Raw genomic sequence first — 24,518 nt, 5'->3', positions numbered from 1 at the left:
CGAGGCAATACCAAATATGTGTAGGTTTGATTTTTTTTTAATTGATTTATTTTAAATGGGGCGAAAGGGGGGGTGATTTAAACTTTTATATATTTTTTATTTTTTTCATATTTTTTTTACTTTTTTTTTACTTTTGCCATGCTTCAATAGCCTCCATAGGCTAGAAGCTGGCACAACACGATCGGCTCTGCAACATGGCAGCGATCATTAGATCACTGCTATGCAGCAGAAATGCAGGTGTGCTATGAGCGCCGACCACAGGGTGGCGCTCACAGCTACTGGCGATCAGTAACCATAAAGGTCTCAAGGACCTCTATGGTTACTATTCAGAGGCATCGCTGACCCCCGATCATGTGACGGGGGTCAGCGATGCGCTCATTTCCGGCTGCCCGGCCGGAAGCGCCGGTTAAATGCTGCTGTCTGCATTTGACAGTGGCATTTAGCTAGTTAATAGCGGTGGGTGAATCATGATTTCACCCGCCGCTATTGTGGGCACAAGTCAGCTGTTCAAAACAGCTGACATGTCCCGGCTTTGATGCAGGAGCCCTGAATCAAAGTGCGGTATCTGACCTCGGACGTACTATCCCGTCCGAGGCCAGAAAGGGGTTAAGCATAGTGGAGGATCCATAATACTGTTGGGATTTTCTTGAAGTGTCTGGTACTGGAGGCCTTGGTCATATCACAGAAATCATGAAATCAGAGAATTATCAATAGATTTTAGTGTGAAATGTCCTACCCAGTGTAAGAAAACTTGGTTTGAGTTGAAGATCATGGGTCCTCCAGCAAGACAATGACCCAAAGCACACATCCACAAGTAGACAGGAATGATTGAATATGAAAAAATGGACCCTTTGAAAATGGCCAACAATGAGTACTGACCTCAATCCCATTGAATTTTGGGGTTAGCTGAAATCTGCCACTGGGAAAAACAACTATGCAAATATTCAAGAGCTTGAACAAACTGCAATAGAAATAAGGGAGAACATACCAGCTGAGAAGTGAAAGAAGCTTATATAGCTTTCATTCAATACAGTGCTTTGCAGATTTTGTCATTGCTGTCCATTAAGGCTCGCAATCTAAGTTCCCTATCTCTTTGGATTGTGGTAGGAAACCAGAGTACCCAGAGGGAATCCACACAAACAGAAGCAGAAATCTTTGCAGATGTTATCTTTGGTGAGATTTGATCCCAGGTCCGCAGCACTGCAAAGCCACAGTGCTAAACAATGAGCCACCATGCTATCCTTCCACTGAGGTCACATACAGTATTTGGTCAGTATTTTACATCAGTATTTTGTAAGCCAAAACCAGGAGTGGAACAATCAGAGGAAAAGTGTAATAGAAACTCGTCACCACTTCTGTATAATTCTGAAAATAATGAATGTGTAAACATTGGCTTAGACTACATTGATGTTTTAGAATGTCAGTGCATGATAAAAGTGGACTGCCAAGATATATAAAGTGTATGGGCAGTCAGAAGCATTTATAAAAGATAAGTATTGGGTCTCATTTATATAATTTAGTGCAGATAAATAACCTTGGGAGTAAGCAACATTTTTTTTTAACTTTTTATTTTGTAATCTTAAACTTGGTTGATTATTTTGAGTAGTATCTCCATTTTTTCTCTATTTTGTCTACATAATATACATGTTTCCAATTACATTTAGTGAGCAAATATTGCATTGAATGTTGTTTTAATAGTAATGTAACTAATCTTTTGTAATAGTGTATAGAGTTAAGTGAATATGTTCGGAATCGGTGTCCGATTCTGAATTTGCAATATTCGTGCCATATTGGTATCCTATTCATGGCAAATTTATGTTTGATGATCGGCTTTGAACATATTTGTTAATTTTTACCCCCTTTGACTCCAATGACGTTGAGATGTGTTTTGCAAATATTGCAATAACAATATTCAGCGCGATCATAATCGGAACGGAATTTTGAAAAATTCGCTCAACTCTAATAGTGTACAATGGTCTAAAACTAGCATTGATTGTAGATAAGAAAATAATGATTTGCATATTTCCAGGTGGTATGGCAGAGATAATACATGTCAAGAATATCACACCATGGGGCAATATTCCTGCCATATTCCTAAAGATCTTGCTCTCTTTACACCCTATGAAATTTGGGTGGAAGCTTCAAACAGACTGGGATCCACTACATCTGACATAATGACGCTGGACATTCTTGATGTGGGTAAGATACTTTTGAGCACGTCTTCACCCCGAAGAAACTATTAGTGTGCAACACACTTGATTTCAAATTTGAGGTTAAAGAAAAATGTACTATTTTGCACACATATATAAATTAAAGGTTTTTCATCCACTTTTACAAAAGTGGGCTCCAACTGAACAGATAGTAGTAAACCAAAAAACAAAAAGGGATATTACTCAGCTCCCTTCGGTCCAGTGCCGCCTCCCCGCTGCTGCTCTGATATATGCGTTTTGACTGCAACGGTAATGTCAGTTTGACAGCATGCATCACTGCTGCAGCTATTCACTCAGCTCAGCGACTCTGCTACTGTTGATGGCATGAGATCAGTGATTGGCTGCAGCTATAATTTTTACCTGATCGTTTAGGGTCCAGTTTTCTAACATGTATATGGATAGTAATATGTATTACAACATTATTACACAGACAATATATTATAAAAGGCAAATAGGTAAATTGACACCTGTGGTAGCCTCACTGATTTCTAAACTGCAGCAGAAAATAATCCTGTAAGATGTATTGGATACAGTGTTACATTTAATATTGTATGCAAGAATACACAAAATATAAAGATAGCCATTTGTAAGGTGGAAGTAAATTAAAATGTAAGTTGTTTTCAAAGTTTTGGGCTAGATTTTTTATTATTAATAAAAGTTCTAACAGTTTATGGTCAATTTCTGTAGTCACTACAGACCCCCCATCCGATGTTCATGTGAGTCGAGTAGGGGATTTGGAAGATCAACTGAGTGTCCGCTGGAGTTCTCCCCCTGCTTTGAAAGACTTCCTATTTCAAGCCAAGTACCAGATTCGCTATAGAGTGGAAGATAGCATGGAATGGAAGGTATATGTTTTATATATTTTTCATTGTATTATGTATCATATGATTTCTGATAGGAATGTTAATATGAAGAATTGAGTGGGTTATCCGACTCAGCACTGGACCTGGGGAAGGTAAGTAAATCTGTTATAACAAATTGCAAGTGGGTGACAGATGTTTTCCAAAGCCACTTTAACCTCTTCTCGACATGTGCTGTGTATAAATGAGGCCACGGGAGCTTCATTCCAATAAACTGAAGTATATGTAGGAAGGAGAGCCAAGCTATCGGTCTCTCCTGCGTGTTTGGGCCGGAACTGTTAGGGCTGTCACCAGTGTTTCAGGGGGTAGAGATTGCTGACCAGAGCAGTTCAGGACACCTGGCTGATGGGGGCAGGTCCAACAGAAATAGCAGTTTGAGCGGGAAGATGGGACACATGGCGGGGAACGAGCTTGTGAGTAGTAAGATGGTTTACTCCCTCTCCATGGACCCACACCCACTAGCTGTGCCTATTGGGGGTATAGTGCCTATACACCCAGCTAGCCAGACTGCCGACACATACTACCTTTGCTCTGCCTCCTGTGTGTCTCTGCATCCTACACACCTGCTAGTATCCTACACTTGGCATAGTGGGCAGGATGCAGTCCAATTGCATGCAGATGGCAGACCAAGCAGTTGGGGTGGCTCCAGGACTAGCCTTTCCTTGGGGGCCATGCTGAGCAATTTGCTCAAGTTCATGTTGAGCAATACTGTGCTGAGGAGCTGGACTGAGTGCCTTAGAGGCATGATGAGAATGCACCCCATGACCTCTGCGCTGGAGGCTGAGGTAGCCATTATGGCCCTGGATGGAGAAGCCAGGGATTGAGTAATGTTGCAGACCCCACCAGACTAGGATACCTTTAATAAGATGCTGCAGATCTTGGAGGAGACTCATGGGGACCCCACAGACATAGGAGAGCTGAAAACACGCCTTTTTAGTAGGATGCACTAGGAGGGGGAGACTGTGAGCCAATATATGAATGCATTGCAAGAGCAACACATTGCAATTATTAGGAAAGACAGCAGAGGAGTAGGACCTACAGACATAATGTTATGAGACCTCCTAGTGACAGGTTTGCACAACGTGCTGACAAAACAAGCCCTGCGAGAACGTGTACAGGTGAGGCACGCTTGCGTGAACAGGAGCAGGGGGTGACAGTCCCAGTGGGAAAGGTCCAGAGCGTGCTGGTGTCTGTAAATGCTATTGCTGAACCCCAATTGGTGGAAGAACTGAGGAAAGAACTTCTGAGTGTGAAAGTAGAACTGGATGACATCAAGAGAAAAACGGAGGCTAACAGTAATCCTCCAGAGGGCAGGGAAGGTCCGGAGCCCCACCATGACCCCAGAATATTTCGCCAGCCAAGGCTCATCACTTGTTACAACTGAGGAGATTGAGGACACATTGCATGGGAGTGCACTCGCCGTGGAAGAGTGGCATCTCGCCTCCCGTTAAACTAGAGGGCTCCGAGCCAGGGGGACACAGCCCGGAGCCAGAACAGGTGAGGAAAAGTAGTGAAAGTCCAACAAGTTTAGTGTCAACATGCCCACTGATATGGGCAGAAATGGATGGATGTGCAGTGTGATGCCTGGTGGACACGGGCTCGCAGGTGACAACGATGCCAGAGGCTTATTACCGGCAACATTTTCCCCTGGCAAACCGGCCCAAATGGGGCTCTGAGATAAAGTTAATGGTGGCCTACCAACTACCCATCCCGGTCACTGGGGTGGTACGGATGCAAGTGTCTATCTGTGGGAAAGACCTGGGATGGAAAGGCATGGTACTGACACAGGGAGAAGTGAATTATGGACCCATTGTCACCTTGGGGATGAATGTGCTGAAGGAGTTTGGAAGCCTTCTCCTCAGAGACCTCTCAAATGAGACTTTGAAACAGTGGGGCCCAAATACACCACAGAGAAGAATTTTCCAACAACTAACATGAGTGGCACAAGTACAGGAGTCTAACCTTGAGGGAGGAGTGTTAGGAAAAGTAATTGTCCTGGCCTCCACCAAAATTGTTCTTCCACCAAGACAAACAATGCTGTCCCTGCCCGTTCGTGCTTGTGTCCCCTTGAAGGGGGGGTGAGGTCTAAATCAAACCATCCTCTTCTGAACAGCTACCCATTGGACTCCTAGTGGCACATACGTTGGCCATTGTAAGGGAGGGGACCGTTCCAGTGCGGTGCATTAACTTAGGAGATCAGGACATTTCAGTCATCCCCAGAAGTGTGGTGGCCCGAATAATGAACCTACCTGAAGAATTAATGCCCCCTCAAACAGTGCAATTGGAGGTACAACCTGGAGTCCCCTGGACTGTGTCCGTGAACTCCATGTCAGTGTCAGAACCACGTTACATCAAGGAGGGCCAACCCATATTGGAACAAATGCGGGCTGAACTTGCAGAACTCAAACCTGCTCAGGTGCAATAGGTAGAAGCTCTGCTGGGAAAGTGTAAGGAAGTCTTCACCCTCCATGAAGATGATTTTGGCTGCACCATGGCCATTACGCACAAAATACCAACTGGAAGCACCATGCCCATACGGGAGCATTACCGGCAGATTCCCCCACAGTTGTACCAGTAAGTGAAGAGCATGTCAAATCAGATGTTGCAGGCCGGTGTGATCAAGGTAAGCCAGAGTCTGTGGGCTGCCCCAATTGTGTTGGTAAGAAAGAAAGACGGCACCTTGCATTTTTGCGTGGATTACCGTAAACTAAACGCCTGTACGGTGAGGGACTCGTACCCGCAGCCCCGGATTGAGGAGTCCCTGTCTGCTCTGGGGAAAGCCAGGTTCTTTTCTACTATGGACCTAGCCAGCAGCTACTGGCAAATCCCCATGTCTGAACAAGATTGAGCAAAGACCGCCTTCATTCTCCCCATGGGTTTGTACGAGTTCAATCACATGCCGTTCGGCCTAGCCAACGCTCCCGGAACTTTTCAACGTCTCATGGAGAGATGTCTAGGGGACTTGAACTTTGAGTCAATGCTCATCTACCTGGATGACATTATAGTCTTTGCGGCTTCATTCAAGGAACATCTGCAATGCCTGCAACAAGTGTTGGCTTGCCTTCAGAAGCATGGACTAAAAGTAAAGCCCCAGAAGTGCCATCTGTTCTGCACACAAATTGAATACTTGGACCATGTAATTTCTGCCGAAGGGGTAGAGCCCTCCAGACAGAAGGTGGCTGTGATTCAAGACTGGCCCACTCCAGAGACCGTGAAGGATGTGCAGGCGTTCCTGGGACTGACCGGTTAGTACAGGCAGTTTGTGAAGAACTTTGCTTGATGGGCAAAACCCTTACAGGAGCTGTTGAAAAGGGTACTCTCAGGAGCCATGAACTGGATGATCTGCTGGGAGGAGTACCAAGAAGAGGCCTTTCAAGATCTCAAAAAGTAACTCACCGAAGATCCTATCCTGGCTTACATAGATTTCTCACAACCGCTCATTCTCCACACCAATGGGAGTCTGCTGGGACTTGGGGCTGTGTTGTTGTAGACGCAGAACAGAAGAGACAGGGTGTTCGCTTATGCAGGTCGGTCCCTTCATGATTCCAAATGCAATCTGGACAATTACAGTTCTTTCAAGTTGGAGCTGCTAGTGTTGGTGTGGGCTATGATGGAGAGATCTGTCTGGCTCAGAAGTGTTGGTGCGCCCTGATATCAACCCGCTTGCGCTCCTGGAGAATGCGAGACTGGGGGGCCTTAAAACAGCAATGGGTAGCTAGAATGGTGAAATTTCATTATAAAATCACCTACAGAAGGAGTCAAAAAATACCCATGCCGATTCCCTGTCCTGGAGTAAGAGTACCAGACTTGAGCGGGACAGAGTCGAAGAGCTAGAGGATGAAGAGGTCCCTAGATTCTGGAGGTCCACCAGGATGGTGGTGGCAATGCAGGGACAGATACATAACTCAGTCCAAGATGACATACTGGAACGAACTTGAGATGAGTGACTGCAGCTTCAACATGAAGATGGCTAACTGGCTTTGTTAAGACGATGTGTGGCTTCTCAGAGACTTCCAAGCTCGTTGGAAAGGGGTACCTTGTCCCCGGAGGTGTTGCGGATCTTATGACAGTGGGAACAACTACGGATGAAGAACGGCTTACTATATCAGAAAGTGCGACTGTGGACTGAGCCGAATGTGACCTGGCAAGTCATTGTTCCAACAACGTCATTATCTGAAAATGCTGTCGCTGCACACGAGCAAGGAGCCCACTTTGGTTCAGAAAAGACCTTCCAATGGCTACAACGGTTCATCTTCCATCCCCAATTGAAGGCAAAAGTGGACGAGGGCTGTAGGAAGTGCTGGACATGTGAGCTGGCTAAGCCACCAGAGCAGAAGGCTCCCATTGAGTCCATTGTAACCTCCACTCCTCTGGAACTCTTGACAATAGACTATCTAACCATCGGCCTGGCCCATCAGGGCTACGAACATTGCCTGGTAATGATGGATTACTTCACAAAATTTGCCGTGGTGACTCCGACACGAGATCAGACTGCAAAGTTCGCTACATATGCAATATGTAAGAACTTCATTCAACCCTATAGGTATCCAAAGAGAAATCACTCCGATCAGGGAGCTTGTTTCTTGGGAAAAGTAATGGATGAATTGCACTGTCTGTACCAGATTGACAAGTCCCGCACCACACCGTACCACCCACAAGGTAATGATGCATGTGAACGATTCAACCGTACACTAATTCAGATGTTAAGAACTCTAGAGGAAGATTGGAAAGCCCAGTGGCCAGAGTACATTTTGGAACTGGTGTGGGTATATACTGATTGAATACACCGAACCACAGGATATACACCTTACTCTCTTCTGTTCAGCCAGAGGAGAAGGAAAAGGGATCACCGAGGTGGCATTGGACCCAGAAGAGGACTACTCATGTACAGGGGTGTCCTCCTGGGTTCGAGAACATTGACACCACCTGCAGACCTTACACCGGTTGCTCCAGGCCAGATTACAGGAGCTAGAACATGCAGAGAGGACCTCATCTGGAGCAACAGAGTTTTGAGCTGGAGACCATGTTTTAGTGCAGGAGAAGCGCCCTCGAGACAAGCTGGAAAATCGTTGGGAGAAAGCCCCGTATCGGGTGAAGAGAAGAGCTTGTCCAGAGGGACCTGTCTACAAAGTCCAACCTGCAGGGAAAGAAGATGCTCCCACTCGAACTCTTCATCGGAATTTGCTCGGACCCTGCTTGTCTAATAACCCTGTTAGAGTAGAAGAGGAGCCCGAGTCTCCTGAAATGGTCCATACGCCGGTATAAGCAAAGGATGATGAAGGGGTGAAGGATTAAGCTCCAAGAGGTTAGAACGAGAGGATGCAAGCTCCCCTATGGCTCTTCCCCCACAGACGGATTCTGCCCCACAAGAGAGCTCCACTACTTTTCCTGATCTGAGATGCTCCGAATGAACAACAGCTGGCACGCCATCCAATCGCTATGACCAAGAGAATTTCATCTGGCAACAATTCGCACAGATAGAGAAGATGGTCACACACTTCTCGAAGAGCCTCACCCGTGGATTGGTGAGGAAAAAGAGCAGGGGAGTGAAGGGAGGAGAGCCAAGCTAACCGTCTCTCCTGCATGTCTGGGCCGGACCCGTCGGACCTGTCAGCGGTGTTTTAAGGGAAGAGATTGCTGACCGGAGCAGTTCAGAACACCTGACTGATGGGGGCGGGTCCAACAGAGATAGCAGTTTGAGTGGGAAGATGAGACACATGGCGGGGAACGAGCTTGTGAGAAGTGAGACGGTTGACTCCCTCTCCATGGACCCACACTGGCTAGCTGTGCCTATACCCCCAGCTAGCCAGACTGCCGACACATACTACCCTTGCTCTGCCTCCTGTGTGTCACTGCATCCTACGCACCTGCTAGCATCCTACATATATATGGTGTCGTGATCGTGCAGGCTCATGCTGAGCACTGCAGCGATCGAGTGCGGGTGTCAGCTCTATATGAGATCCAACACTCTGCAATGACACCCACAATTGGTGCTAGCAATAATCGCAGGGCGTTCAACCTCTGTGATGTCGCTGTCAATAGTGACAGCGACATTGTGATTTTTTTTATTTTCACAATCAACATTATAAACTTCTATGAATCATCTATGGGTTCAATATACTCACCACACCTCTAGATAAGTTCCTTGAAGGGTCTAGTTTCCAGAATGGGGTTATTTGTGGTGGGTTTCCATTGTTTAGGCACATTAGGGGCTCTCCAAATGCGACATAGTGTCCACTAATTATTCCAGAAAATTTGCTCTCAAAAAGTCAAATGGCGCTCCTTCCCTTCTGAGCCTTGATGTGCTCAAAATGATAGTTTTCACCCACACATGCAGTATGAACGTACTCAGGAGAAATTGTACAACAAATTGCATGGTGCAATCTCTCCTGTTACCCTTGTGGATATGCTAAATTTGTGTCTAAAAACACTTTTGTGTGAAGAATGTGATTTTTTTATTTTCACTGCTTAATGTTATAAACTTCTCTCAAGCACCTGGGGGATCATAGTGCTCACCACTCACCCATCTATAGAATTTCCCTGAGTGGTCTAAATTTCAAAATAGTGTCACTTGTGAGCAGTTTCCACTGCTTAGGCACATTAGGGGTTCTGCAAGCGCAACATGGGGTCAGCTAATTAATCCAGCAAGTTTTACATTCAAAAAGTCAAATAGCGCTCATTCTCTTCCAAGTTCTGCTGTGTGCCAAGTGGTTTTCATCCACATATGGAGTATCGGCACACTCAGGAGAAATTGCATAACAAATTTTAGGTCCATTTTTTCCTGTTACTAGAGATGAGCGAATACATTCGGCACTATTCGTTATTTGCACAAATAGTACGCTATTTGGGCTATTCGTTACTTGCGAGTAATTTGGTATTCTCCTCGCTATATTCCGGGGACCTCTCCACCATGCTTGGCACTTTATTTACTTACCAATCACAGTAATGCCGGCACCATCTTTGGTGTGGCTTTACTGTGATTGGCTGTCTGAAAACCGGTTGTTTGTTGCGCTGTCATGTGCATAACAGCAAGGCAAACACCGCTTCTGATCGGTGGTGAAATCATCTCCGCCGGTCAGAGAACCACGGTTCCCCCGCTGTGAAAAGGCATTGTGAGCGCTCAGCTGTGATAGGAGTTATAAAGTTTACCTCTGATCACTGGTGTCAGCTGATGGGATTACAGCTCCCATAAGCTGCCACCTGCTGCCGCTAATAACAGTGACAGCAGGAATGGCTGATGGGAGTATCAAATGCTGCTCAGTATCTCTGCTGGATGACATTATGCAACCATGCAGCATGCTATCTACTGTAGATGAAGCAGAGCTAGACCCATCGCAGGACAAATGGATTATCATATTCTCTGCGGAAAGGTAAGGAATATGGTTGCTTTTGTTATTTCAACTATTTTGCAGAAGACGATGGTGGTAGAATCGGCAAGGTCATCAGTATGGCTTAATGGCTGAACGGTGGCGCAGTGGTTAGCACTGCAGCCTTGGAGTCCTGGGTTCAAACCCTACCAAGAACAACATCTGCAAAGAGTTTGTATGTTCTCTCCATGTTTGCGTGGGTTTCCTCTGGGTACTCCGGTTTCCTCCCACATTACAAAGACATACTGATAGGGAATTTAGATTGAGAGCCCCATCGGGGACAGTGATGATAATGTGTGCAAACTGTAAAGCGCTGCAGAATATGTTAGCACTATATAAAAATAAAGATTATTATTATTAAAATTTATTAAAGGAGTCTGTGCCATTCTTTGAATAAAACTACCTTTTCTGGGTGTGTGTTTTTATACGATATGAATATGGGGTTAGTAATGGAGGTGCCTCTCCATTACTAACCTTGGGGCTTGATGTCACCTGACAAGGTGACATCAACCCCCCAACTATCACCCCACTTGCCACCGCTACAGGGCAAGTGGGAAGAGCTAAGTGCCAGAATTGGCACATCTTATAGATGAGCCTTTTCTGGGGTGGCTGAGAGCTGATGTTTTTAGCCTGGGGGAGGCCGGTATACATGGCCCCTTCCTAGGCTATTAATATCAGCTCACTGCTGTCTTCATAGCCTTTGCTGGTTATTAATTATAGGGGGAACTTACATCATTGATTTTTAGGGTCTTCCATTTTAATAGCCAGTAAAGGCTAAGCTTACAGCTGTGAGGTGATAGTAATAGCCTGGGAAGCTCCATAGGTATTACTCCCTTCCCAGGCTATGAACATCGTCTCCCAGCCATTGGCTTTTCTTCTGCTGGCTATGAAAATTATTTTTTCAGAAAAATATTTTAATAAATACATGTACAGTAAGCTGCACACATTGTACTAATTATATGTGTCACTGCCAGCTATATATATATCTATTTTATGTGTATTTACTGTATGTAATCCATTTATTCTATCCTGTCTGCTCCTGCTGTGATTTTATTTTGACCTTAATGACCTGGCCATTTTTTGCAATTCTGACCAGTGTCCCTTTATGAGGTAATAACTCAGGAACACTTCAACAGATCCTAGCGGTTCTGAGATTGTTTTTTCGTGACATAATGGGCTTCATGATAGTGGTAAATTTAGGTCGATAATTTTTGCATTTATTTGTGAAAAAAAATGGAAATTTGGCAAAAAATTTGAAAATTTCGCAATTTTCAAATTTGAATTTTTATTCTGTTAAAAGAGAGAGTTATGTGACACAAAATAGTTAATAAATAACATTACCCACATGTCTACTTTACATCAGCACAATTTTGGAAACAAAATTTTTTTTTGCTAGGAAGTAATAAGGGTTAAAATTTGACCAGCAATTTCTTATTTTTACAGCGAAATTTACAAAACCATTTTTTTTAGGGACCACCTCACATTTGAAGTCAGTTTGAAGGGTCTATATGGCTGAAAATGCCCAAAAGTGACACCATTCTAAAAACTGCACCTCTCAAGGTGCTCAAAACCACATTCAAAAAGTGTATTAACCCTTCAGGTGCTTTACAGCAGCAGAAGCAACATGGAAGGAAAAAATGAACATTTAACTTTTTAGTCACAAAAATGATCATTTAGCAACAATTTTTTTTATTTTTCCAAGGGTAAAAAGAGAAACTGGAACCCAAAAGTTATTGTACAAAATGTCCTGAGTACGCCGATACCCCATATGGGGGGGGGGGAACCACTGTTTGGGCGCACAACAGGACTCAGAAGGGAAGGAGCGCCATTTGACATTTTCAATGAAAAATTGGCTCTAATCTTTAGCGAACATCATGTCGCATTTGGAGAGCCCCTGTGTGCCTAAGCATTGGAGCTCCCCCAAAATTGACCCCATTTTGGAAATTAGACCCCCCAAGGAGCTTATCTAGATGCATAGTGAGCACTTTTAACCCCCAGGTGATTCACAAATTGATCTGTAAAAATGAAAAAGTACTTTTTTTTCACAAAAAATTTCTTTCAGCCTCAATTTTTTCATTTTCACAAGGGCAACAGGATAAAATGGATCATAAAATTTATTGGGCATTTTTTCCTGAGTACCCTGATACCTCACATGTGGGTGTAAACCACTGTTTGGGCACACGGCAGGGCTTGGAAGGGAAGGAGCGCCATTTGACTTTTTGAATGAAAAATTAGCTTCAATCATTAGCGGACACCATTTCATGTTTGGAGAGCCCCTGTGTGCCTAAACTTTGAAGCTCCCCCACATGTGACCACATTTTGGAATCAAGACCTCCCATGGAACTAATCTAGATGTGCGGTGACCATTTTAAACCCACAAGTGCTTCACAGAAGTTTATAATGCAGAGCCGTGAAAATAAAAAATAATTTTTCTTTCCTCAAAAATTATGTTTCAGCAAGCAATTTTTTATTTTCACAAGGGTAACAGGAGAAATTAGACTCCAATAGTTGCTGCCCAGTTTGTCTTGAGTATGCTGGTACCCCAAATGTGGGGGTAAACCACTGTTTGGGCACACGTCAGGGCTCAGAAGGGAAGTAGTGATGTTTTGAAATGCAGACTTTGATGGAATGGTCTGCAGGCATCATGTTGCATTTGCAGAGCCTCTGATCTGCCTAAACAGTAGAAACCCCCAAGTGACCCCATTTTGGAAACTAGATCCCTCAAGGAACTTATCCAGATGTGTGGTGAGCACTTTGAACCCCCAAGTGCTTCACAGAAGTTTATAACGCAGAGCCGTGAAAATAAAAAATCATTTTTCTTTCCTCAAAAATTATGTTTTAGCAAGCAATTTTTTATTTTCGCAAGGGTAACAGGAGAAATTGGACCCCAATAGTTGTTGCCCAGTTTGACCTAAGTATGATGGTACCCCATATGTGGGGGTAAACCACTGTTTGGGCGCACATCAGGGCTCGGAAGGGAGGGAGCACCATTTGACTTTTTGAACGCAAGAATGGCTGGAATCAATGGTGGCGCCATGTTGCATTTGGAGACCTCTGATGTGCCTAAACAGTGGAAACCCCTCAATTCTAACTCCAACACTAACCCCAACACACCCCTAACCCTAATCCCAACCACGGATTTCCAGCGTTTTTTTTGTGCGGATTTCACCTGCGGATTCCTGTTGAGGAACAGGTGTAAAACGCTGCGGAATCCGCACAAAGAATTGACATGCTGCGGAAAATACAATGCAGCGTTTCCGCACGGTATTTTCCGCACCATGGGCACAGCGGATTTGGTTTTCCATAGGTTTACATGGTACTGTAAACCTGATGGAAAACTGCTACGAATCCGCAGCGGCCAATCCGCTGCGGATCCGCAGCCAAATTCGCACCGTGTGCACATAGCCAATTCTAACCCTAATTCTAATTCTAACACTAATTCTAACCCTAACCCTAGCCCTAACCCTAGCCCTAACCCTAACCCTTGTTCTAACCCTAACCCTAGTGTAAAAATAAAAGTAAATTTATTTTCTTTATTTTTATTATTGTCCATACCTATGGGGGTGATAAAGGGGGGGTTCATTTACTATTTTTTTTATTTTGATCACTGTGATAAAACCTATCACAGTGATCAAAATGTACCTAGAACGAATCTGCCGGCCGGCAGGCAGATTCGGCGGGCGCACTGTGCATGCGCCCGCCATTTTGGAAGATGGCGTTGCCCATGGAGCAGACAGACGGACACCAGGAGGCTCGGTAAGTATGAGGGGGATCGGAGCACGGGGGATCGGAGCATGGGGGGTGGGATCAGAGCACGGGGGGGTGGGATCGGAGCACGGGGGGAGTGGACAGGAGGACGGGGGAGCAGACAGGCGGATGGAGGGGAGCTGAGCACAGGACGGAGGACTGGGGAGGCGATCAGTGGTGGTGGGGGGGCAGATCAGGGTTTCCAGCCATGGCCAATGATATTGCAGCATCGGCCATGGCTGGATTGTAATATTTCACCATTTTCATAGGTGAAATATTACAAATCGCTCTGATTGGCTGTTTCTTTTTCAACAGCCAGTCAGAGCGATCGTAGCCACGTGGGGGTGAAGCCACCCCCCCTGGGCTGAAGTACCACTCCCCCTGTCCCTGCAGATCGGGTGAAATTGGAGTTAACCCTTTCACCCGATCTGCAGGGACGCGATCCCTCCATGACGCCACATAGGCATCACAGGTCGGATTGGCACCGACTTTCATGATGCCTACGTGGCGTCACAGGTCGGGAAGGGGTTAACTATTTTGTGTGACATGACTCTGATTCAGGGGGATAAAAACAAAAATTTGAAAAATGCAATATTTTCAAAATTTTCGCCAAATTTCTGATATTTTCACAACTAAATGCAAATCATGTCAAACAAATTTACGACTATCATAAAGTACAATATGTCACAAGAAAAAAGTCTCACAATCAGTAGAAAAGGGATATACGGCACTCCTGGTTGAGTGACTCTGGTGTCTCAGTAGGGTTCTAATTAGTGATGAGCGAGTATACTCGTTGCTCAGGTTTTCCCGAGCACGCTCGGGTGGTCTCCGAGTATTTATTAGTGCTCGGAGATTTAGTTTTCCTCACCGCAGCTGCATGATTTATAGCTGCTAGACAGGCTGAAAACATGTGAGGAATGCCTGTTTGTTAGGAAATTCTCACATGCATTCAGGCTGTCCAGCAGCAATAAATCATGCAGTTGAGGTGGTGACAAAAACTAAATCTCCAAGCACTAACAAATACTCGGAGACCACCCGAGCATGCTCAGGGAGACCCGAACAATAATGCTATTCGCACATCACTAGTTCTAATCCCTAATCCAATAGTAGCAACAAACCTGGCTTGTCAAGATAGTTTGATCGCATAACAGATTTACTTGGCAATCCACAAATTAACATTTCTGTTTACACCTTCATCAGAACTGATTGGCATGTGGGAACTGTCAGAGAACAGTTGGGAACTGTCAGAGAACTGCACTGACAAGGGCAATCCGAATTGCTATAGAAAGGCGCCTTTCTACTAATCTCAAAATCAGTGGGATCCATTGAAGCGTTCCAGAGTTATAACCACATAAAGTGACAGTGGTCAGAATTGTAAAATTTGACCTGGTCGGGAAGGTGAAAACAGGCTTCGGGATGAATGATTTAATATTGCTATACTATTATTTATTTTGTTGTTGTGCCGTCATAATCTACAGCACTTTATATACATTATCGTCACTGTTCCCATTGGACATCGCAATTTAAATTCCCTATCAATATATCTTTTTGGAATGTTGGAGAAAAAGCAAGTACTCGGATGAAACCCACACAAACACAGGGAGAATATGCAAACTTTTTGTAGATGTTGTTCTTGATGGGGTTTCAACCCAAGACTCCAACACTGCAAAGAAAAAAATTCCACAAAGCAACAGTGCTAACCACTGAGCTACTGTGCTGCAGCTGTCATCACAAAATTCTACCATATAGTGACAGAATGCCCCCACACTGATAGTTACCAAACCAGACTGTACCAAGACCAACATAAATGCTGCAATATAAACAGACAAATAATACCACCAGACCATAGTCACATATTACCAAAATGTATAGTAGTGATAATATCACCATTCGGATCATTAACCAAAACTACTGAACTAAAACTGATATTATCACCATACATGGCCATGTAGTGGATGATATGAGTGGCTCAGTCAGCGGTTCATTCTTAATGATCGTAGACATTTGCTTTGCCCTTTTGTATTCCATTTGGGATTGACCACCCTGAACACTGCTTACATCCATGACTCCCCTCTGCAGAAGGTGACACACAGATATCCTTGGCTTTTCACTTTTCCTGCACCCTTCTTACGTATCACCTTTACGCAAACCATGTAGTGCTATAACAAGTGCCCTACACGGTAATAATGCTGTCATGAATCCCAATGGCTAGGGATAGCACAGGACAAGCAAAGTACAAATATATTACGGACGAGCTCTAGGGTGATGGAACCTGGGCTGACCGCTGCCCTACGCCTGACAAACGCAACTAGAGATAGCCAGGGAGCGTGCCTACGTTGGTTCTAGACGCCACGCACCAGCCTAAGAGCTAACTAGCACTGCAGAGAAAATAAAGACCTCACTTGCCTCCAGCGGAATGAACCCCAAAAGATATAGTTGCCCCCCACATGTATTGATGGTGAAATGAGAGGAAGGCACACACACAGAGATGATATATATAGTTTTAGCAAATTGAGGCCCGCTGTAAACTAGAAAGCAGAACGATACAAAAGGGGACTGAGCGGTCAGCAAAAAACCCTAATCAAAAAAACCATCCTGAGATTACAAGAACCCATGTGCCAACTCATGGCACATGGGGAGAACCTCAGTCCACTAGAGCTACCAGCTAGCATAGAGACACAATAAGCAAGCTGGACAAAAAACCAAACAACTGAAAATCAGCACTTAGCTTATCCTGAAAGATCTGGGAGCAGGTAGGCAGGAACCAAACAGAGCACATCTGAATACATTGATAGCCGGCAAGGGAAATGACAGAAAGGCCAGGTAAAATAGGAAACACCCAGCCACTGATGGACAGGTGGAAACCAAAGGCCGCAACCCACCAAAGTCACCCAGTACCAGCAGCAACCACCAGAGGGAGCCCACAAACAGAATCCACAACAGTACCCCCCCCTTGAGGAGGGGTCACCGAACCCTCACGAGAACCCCCAGGGCGATCAGGGTGAGCTCTATGGAAGGCGCGGACCAAATCAGTCGCATGAACATCGGAGGCGACCACCCAGGAATTATCCTCCTGACCATAACCCTTCCACTTAACCAAATACTGGAGTTTGCGTCTGGAAACACGAGAATCCAAGATCTTCTCAACAACATACTCCAATTCTCCCTCCACCAGCACCGGAGCAGGAGGCTCAACCGAAGGAACAACGGGCACCTCATACCTCCGCAACAACGACCGATGGAACACATTATGAATAGCAAACGATGCTGGGAGATCCAAACGAAAAGATACAGGGTTAAGAATCTCCGAGATCCTATAAGGACCGATGAACCGAGGCTTGAACTTAGGAGAAGAGACCTTCATAGGGACAAAACGAGAAGACAACCACACCAAATCCCCAACAAGAAGTCGGGGACCCACGCGGCGACGGCAATTAGCAAACTGCTGAGTCTTCTCCTGAGATAACTTCAAATTGTCCACCACCTGATTCCAAATCTGATGTAGCCTGTCCACCACCACGTCCACTCCAGGACAATCCGAAGGCTCCACCTGACCAGAGGAAAAACGAGGATGAAACCCCGAATTACAAAAAAAAAGGAGAGACCAACGTGGCCGAACTAACCCGATTATTAAGAGCAAATTTGGCCAGTGGCAAAAAAGCAACCCAGTCATCTTGATCAGCAGAAACAAAACACCTCAAATAAGTTTCCAAGGTCTGATTAGTTCGCTCCGTCTGGCCATTCGTCTGAGGATGGAATGCAGACGAGAAAGACAAATCAATGCCCATCTTGGCACAAAACGTCCGCCAAAATCTAGACACAAACTGGGATCCCCTGTCAGAAACGATATTCTCCGGAATCCCATGCAAACGAACCACGTTCTGAAAAAATAAAGGGACCAACTCAGAGGAGGAAGGCAACTTAGGCAAGGGCACCAAATGAACCATCTTAGAAAAGCGGTCACACACAACCCAGATAACGGACATTTTCTGTGAAACCGGGAGATCAGAAATAAAATCCATGGAAATGTGCGTCCAAGGCCTCTTCGGGATGGGCAAGGATAACAACAACCCACTGGCCCGAGAACAGCAAGGCTTAGCTCGAGCACACACTTCACAAGACTGCACAAAGGTACGCACATCCCTAGACAAGGAAGGCCACCAAAAAGACCTGGCCACCAAGTCTCTAGTACCAAATATTCCAGGATGACCAGCCAACACAGAAGAATGGACCTCGGAGATGACTCTACTGGTCCAATCATCCGGAACAAACAGTCTTTCTGGTGGACAACAATCCGGTTTATCCACCTGAAACTCCTGCAATGCACGTCGCAAGTCTGGGGATACGGCGGACAATATTACCCCATCCCTAAGGATACCAGTAGGCCCAGAGTCTCCAGGAGAGTCAGGCACAAAACTCCTGGAAAGAGCATCTGCCTTCACATTCTTTGAACCTGGCAGGTATGAAACCACGAAATTGAAACGAGAAAAAAACAACGACCAACGAGCCTGTCTAGGATTCAAACGCCTGGCAGACTCAAGGTAAATGAGATTCTTGTGATCAGTCAAGACCACCACACGATGTTTAGCACCCTCAAGCCAATGACGCCACTCCTCAAATGCCCACTTCATGGCCAAAAGCTCCCGATTACCCACATCATAATTGCGCTCGGCGGGCGAGAATTTTCTAGAGAAGAATGCACATGGCTTCATCAACGAGCCATTAGAACTTCTCTGTGACAAAACCGCCCCCGCTCCAATCTCGGAAGCATCAACCTCAACCTGAAAAGGAAGTGAAACATCTGGTTGACACAACACAGGAGCAGAAGAAAACCGGCGCTTAAGTTCCTGAAAGGCCTCCACGGCCGCAGGAGACCAATCAGCAACATCAGCACCCTTTTTAGTCAAATCAGTCAAAGGTTTAACAATACTGGAAAAATTAGCAATGAACCGACGATAAAAATTAGCAAACCCCAAGAACTTCTGAAGACTCTTAACAGATGTAGGTTGTGTCCAGTCACAAATCGCCTGAACCTTGACGGGATCCATCTCAATAGTAGAAGGAGAAAAAATGTACCCCAAAAAAGAAATCTTCTGGACTCCGAAGAGACACTTTGAGCCCTTCACAAACAGAGAATTGGCCCGCAGAACCTGAAACACCTTCCTGACCTGTAGAACATGAGACTCCCAGTCATCAGAAAACACCAAAATATCATCCAAATACACAATCATAAACTTATCCAGATATTCACGGAAAATATTGTGCATAAAGGACTGAAAGACTGACGGAGCATTGGAGAGTCCAAAAGGCATTACCAAATACTCAAAATGGCCCTCAGGCGTATTAAATGCGGTTTTCCACTCATCACCCTGTTTTATCCGCACCAGATTATACGCACCGCGAAGATCTATCTTAGTGAACCACCTAGCCCCCTTAATGCGAGCAAACAAATCAGTCAATAATGGCAATGGATACTGATACTTGACTGTAATCTTATTCAGAAGGCGATAATCTATACAAGGCCTCAGGGAACCATCTTTTTTTTGCCACAAAAAAAAAACCTGCTCCCAGAGGGGACGAAGATGGACGAATATGTCCCTTTTCCAAGGACTCCTTAATATAATTCCGCATAGCAGTATGCTCTGGCAGTGACAGATTAAATAAACGACCCTTAGGGAACTTACTGCCAGGAATCAATTCTATAGCACAGTCACAATCTCTATGCGGAGGGAGCGAATTGAGCTTAGGCTCCTCAAAAACATCCCTATAGTCAGACAAAAACGCAGGGATCTCAGAAGGAGTAGATGAAGTGATAGAAATCGGAGGTGCATCATCATGAACCCCCTGACATCCCCAGCTTAACACAGACATTGTTTTCCAGTCCAGGACAGGATTATGAGTTTGTAACCATGGCAGACCAAGCACTAGTACATCATGTAAATTATAAAGTACAAGGAAGCGAATCACCTCCTGATGAACGGGAGTCATGCGCATGGTCACTTGTGTCCAATACTGCGGTTTATTCATAGCCAATGGTGTAGAGTCAATTCCTTTCAGAGGAATAGGAACTTCCAGAGGTTCCAGACTAAAACCGCAGCGTTTAGCAAATGACCAATCCATAAGACTCAGGGCAGCGCCCGAATCCACATAGGCATCGACGGAAATGGAAGACAGTGAAAAAATCAGAGTCACAGACAAAATGAACTTAGGCTGCAGAGTGCCAATGGCAAAAGATTTATCAACCCTTTTTGTGCGTTTAGAGCATGCTGATATAACATGAGCTGAATCACCACAATAGAAACACAATCCATTTTTCCGCCTATAATTTTGCCGTTCACTTCTGGACTGAACTCTATCACATTGCATAGTCTCAGGTGCCTGTTCAGAAGACACCGCCAACTGGTGCACGGGTTTGCGCTCCCGTAAACGCCGATCAATCTGAATGGCCATAGCCATAGACTCATTCAGACCTGTAGGCGTAGGGAACCCCACCATAATATCCTTAATGGCCTCAGAAAGACCATTTCTGAAGTTTGCAGCCAGGGCGCACTCATTCCACTGAGTAAGCACCGACCATTTCCGAAACTTCTGACAATATATCTCCGCTTCATCATGCCCCTGAGAGAGGGCTAATAAAGCCTTTTCAGCCTGAATCTCCAGGTTAGGTTCCTCATAGAGCAATCCCAATGCCAGAAAAAACGCATCCACACTGAGCAATGCAGGATCCCCTGGTGCCAATGCAAATGCCCAATTCTGAGGGTCGCCCCGCAGGAAAGATATTACAATCTTGACCTGTTGAGCAGGGTCTCCAGAGGAGCGAGATTTTAAAGAAAGAAACAATTTACAATTGTTCCTGAAATTCAGGAAGGTAGATCTATCTCCAGAAAAGAACTCTGGGATAGGAATTCTAGGTTCAGACATGGGAGTGTGAACAACAAAATCCTGTATGTTTTGAACTTTTGCCACGAGATTACTCAGGCTGGAAGCCAAACTCTGGACATCCATGTTAAACAGCTAAGATCAGAGCCATTCAAGGGTTAAGAGGAGGTAAGAAGCAGCTAGACAGCAATTAAGGGCTAGGCAGCAAAACTCTGAAGGGAAAAAAAAAAAAAAATTCCCTTAAACACTTCTCTTTCTCCTGCTTCAGCCCAAACAATTAACACTTTGTGGGCCGGCTATACTGTCATGAATCCCAATGGCTAGGGATAGCACAGGACAAGCAAAGTACAAATATATTACGGACGAGCTCTAGGGTGATGGAACCTGGGCTGACCGCTGCCCTATGCCTGACAAACGCAACTAGAGATAGCCAGGGAGCGTGCCTACGTTGGTTCTAGACGCCACGCACCAGCCTAAGAGCTAACTAGCACTGCAGAGAAAATAAAGACCTCACTTGCCTCCAGCGGAATGAACCCCAAAAGATATAGTTGCCCCCCACATGTATTGACGGTGAAATGAGAGGAAGGCACACACACAGAGATGATATATATAGTTTTAGCAAATTGAGGCCCGCTGTAAACTAGAAAGCAGAACGATACAAAAGGGGACTGAGCGGTCAGCAAAAAACCCTAATCAAAAAAACCATCCTGAGATTACAAGAACCCATGTGCCAACTCATGGCACATGGGGAGAACCTCAGTCCACTAGAGCTACCAGCTAGCATAGAGACACAATAAGCAAGCTGGACAAAAAACCAAACAACTGAAAATCAGCACTTAGCTTATCCTGAAAGATCTGGGAGCAGGTAGGCAGGAACCAAACAGAGCACATCTGAATACATTGATAGCCGGCAAGGGAAATGACAGAAAGGCCAGGTAAAATAGGAAACACCCAGCCACTGATGGACAGGTGGAAACCAAAGGCCGCAACCCACCAAAGTCACCCAGTACCAGCAGCAACCACCAGAGGGAGCCCACAAACAGAATCCACAACATAATGCCTCCTTTGTGAACTGCACAGTAATAGTATTCTACCTTTTTGAATCCAGTGCCCTTACACAGTAGTAACACCTTCTCTGTACCTCCAAATTGTAATACTGCCACCTGTGCCTCCTTATAGTAATGATGTCCTCTGTGGCTTATTTTAGTTATGCAACCCTTGTGTATATTAAATAAATGCTCTCCAGTGCCTCCTTAATAATAATAATAATAATAATAATGCCGTCCTGTGCCTTGTTGTAAAAATTATAATGTCCACTGTGCAATAATAATTCACCCATGTTGCTTACTACTATTATTATTATGAAGCACAGGGGGCATTATTATTGGTATTAATATCATTATACAGAGGTATAGGGGGACATTATTAATGTTACTTGTTTTATTATAGAGAAGCATAGGATGACATTATTACTATTATAATGAAGAACAGAGGGATATTATTATTTTAAATACCCCGTCCCCTTTTTGCCCATTTTAATGGCGACCCCACAATGTGCCACTCTATAGTAATAACAAGAACCCCACTGTTGAAGTTAAGAATTTAAATATTAACGCTCATATCACCCTGCTTCCACGCCAAGCAATGATGTATTTCTCCTTTTCATCTGTAGTATCTAGGCCAGCACAGACGGCATGATGTAGCAATGTCACTGTGCTGTCTGACGTCCCCTGTGTGGTGATGGGTTCTTACCAGCTTGCCTATGAATCTTTGCTTCTCTACAGTTGCTATCAGAATTGGTGTTGTGAGGATTGCGATACTATTGAAAGAGTTGTGGGCCCGTGGGGATCACTGTTGGACTAGCACATCTTCTTTTGCAGAATTGCCAAATGGTCAGTCCGACACTCTTTTTAAAGCGAATCGGTAAGCAGGATTTGATCCGCCCTCAAAACTATTTATACGTACATGTATTTCTTTCAAAGACAACTCCTGCAATTCCTTTACATGGTCAAGTCTGTTCCTCTTTTACTGAGAAATCTAAGCTTGAATTGACATATAAATGTCTATGGTGGATCTGAAGCCTCTGTCACTCCATTTCTATTCTTTTCCCAGCACCGCCTCTTCCTGGTTGACAGACAGCCTCTACCCTGTGTGACCTCAGGCAAAGGAATTGTCAGTAAAGCAGGAAGAGGCAGCGCTAGATGATGAATAGAGATAGAGAGACATGGGCTTCAGATCTACCTTAGTTCTTCAGACTCATTTGCATATCAATGCAAACACTGATTTCTCAGCAATGAAGGAATAGACTAACCATATAAAGGCATTGCTGGATTTGTCTTTAAAAGACCTAAATACACATATTTATAGTTTGGGGGGAAGGTGAAATACTTCTGACAGATTCCTTTTAAGTAAATCTTAGAAAACTTATGTAATCTATCTGCAAATATTTTCAGCCCACAAAGAAGCAATGTGTATTTAGTATGCATAGTGATATATAGTGAATGAGTTAATGAGTTCTACTCTAATTCATCAATATGTTAATCATTTACTGTAAAAAGATATTCTGTTGCTGTAAGAATAGATTATAAATCAATCTATAGCCACATATATTTATCTAAAAAAGCACAGTTTATTGAATAACTTGTCTCTATTCTTTTCAGGTAGTTGATGACGTGGGTAACCAGACATCCTGTCGTCTAGCAGGGTTGAAGCCTGGAACCGTTTATTTTGTTCAAGTTCGGTCTAACCCTTTTGGAATCTATGGATCTAAAAAAGCAGGAATCTGGAGTGATTGGAGCAATCCAACAGCTGCATCTACTCCAAGAAGTGGTTAGTTTTATAGTGACACGACAACAAATCATTGTTTCATGTATTATGGACATTTTCTTCCCTGTAAAATTGATATATTTCCTTAAAAAAAACTGTCATTAGGTTTTTCCCATATAACCTATGGCCACCACCTTTCAGCCCCTTTTGACAGTATTCTATAATGCTGTATATATGACTCCAATTCACCCTGTAAGGCACTAAAAAACCCTTTTATTATACTCCCCTACAGGCCGACCAGTACAATGGAAAAAGCTGGTCTTCATTCGGCGCCTCCTCTCTTCTTGCAGTGCTATCCTCCTTCTTCTTCTTGATGCATCCTACATCATCCACACAATGTTCCCTTTTGTACTCTTGCACAGGCGCACTTCTCTACCCCATCGATGGCAGAGCAAAGTACTGTAATACACAAGCACCAGTGCTCTTTGGCCTTTCCCTGCACATGTGCAGAACAGTACTTTGCTCTGCCCTCGACAGGGCAGAGAGAAGTGTGTCTGCATAACAGTGCAAAGGGGAACACTGTGTTGATGACACAAGATCCACACGAAGCAGATAATGAGGACAGCAGCGCAAGAAAAGAGGAGGCGGTGGCAAATGAAGACCATCGATGGCCATTGGACCATACAGCT

The 24,518-nt window shown here is 44.6% G+C and overlaps 1 protein-coding gene across 4 annotated transcripts in view; it reads left to right on the top strand.

The window, feature by feature from the left end:
• CRLF1 (cytokine receptor like factor 1) overlaps positions 1–24,518 on the top strand; it is a 211,527-nt gene that overhangs the window by 137,120 nt on the left and 49,889 nt on the right. For all 4 annotated transcript variants that reach the window (XM_077254565.1, XM_077254486.1, XM_077254336.1 and 1 more), the window contains exons 4-6: positions 2,030–2,199; positions 2,898–3,055; positions 23,724–23,892. In XM_077254565.1, the coding sequence (XP_077110680.1) occupies positions 2,030–2,199; positions 2,898–3,055; positions 23,724–23,892 (497 nt within the window). The remainder of the gene's footprint in view (positions 1–2,029; positions 2,200–2,897; positions 3,056–23,723; positions 23,893–24,518) is intronic.

Source organism: Ranitomeya variabilis, chromosome 1 (assembly GCF_051348905.1).
Source record: "Ranitomeya variabilis isolate aRanVar5 chromosome 1, aRanVar5.hap1, whole genome shotgun sequence".
NCBI classification, from domain to species: domain Eukaryota; kingdom Metazoa; phylum Chordata; class Amphibia; order Anura; family Dendrobatidae; genus Ranitomeya; species Ranitomeya variabilis.
This window is presented reverse-complemented; position numbering and strand designations above follow the sequence as displayed.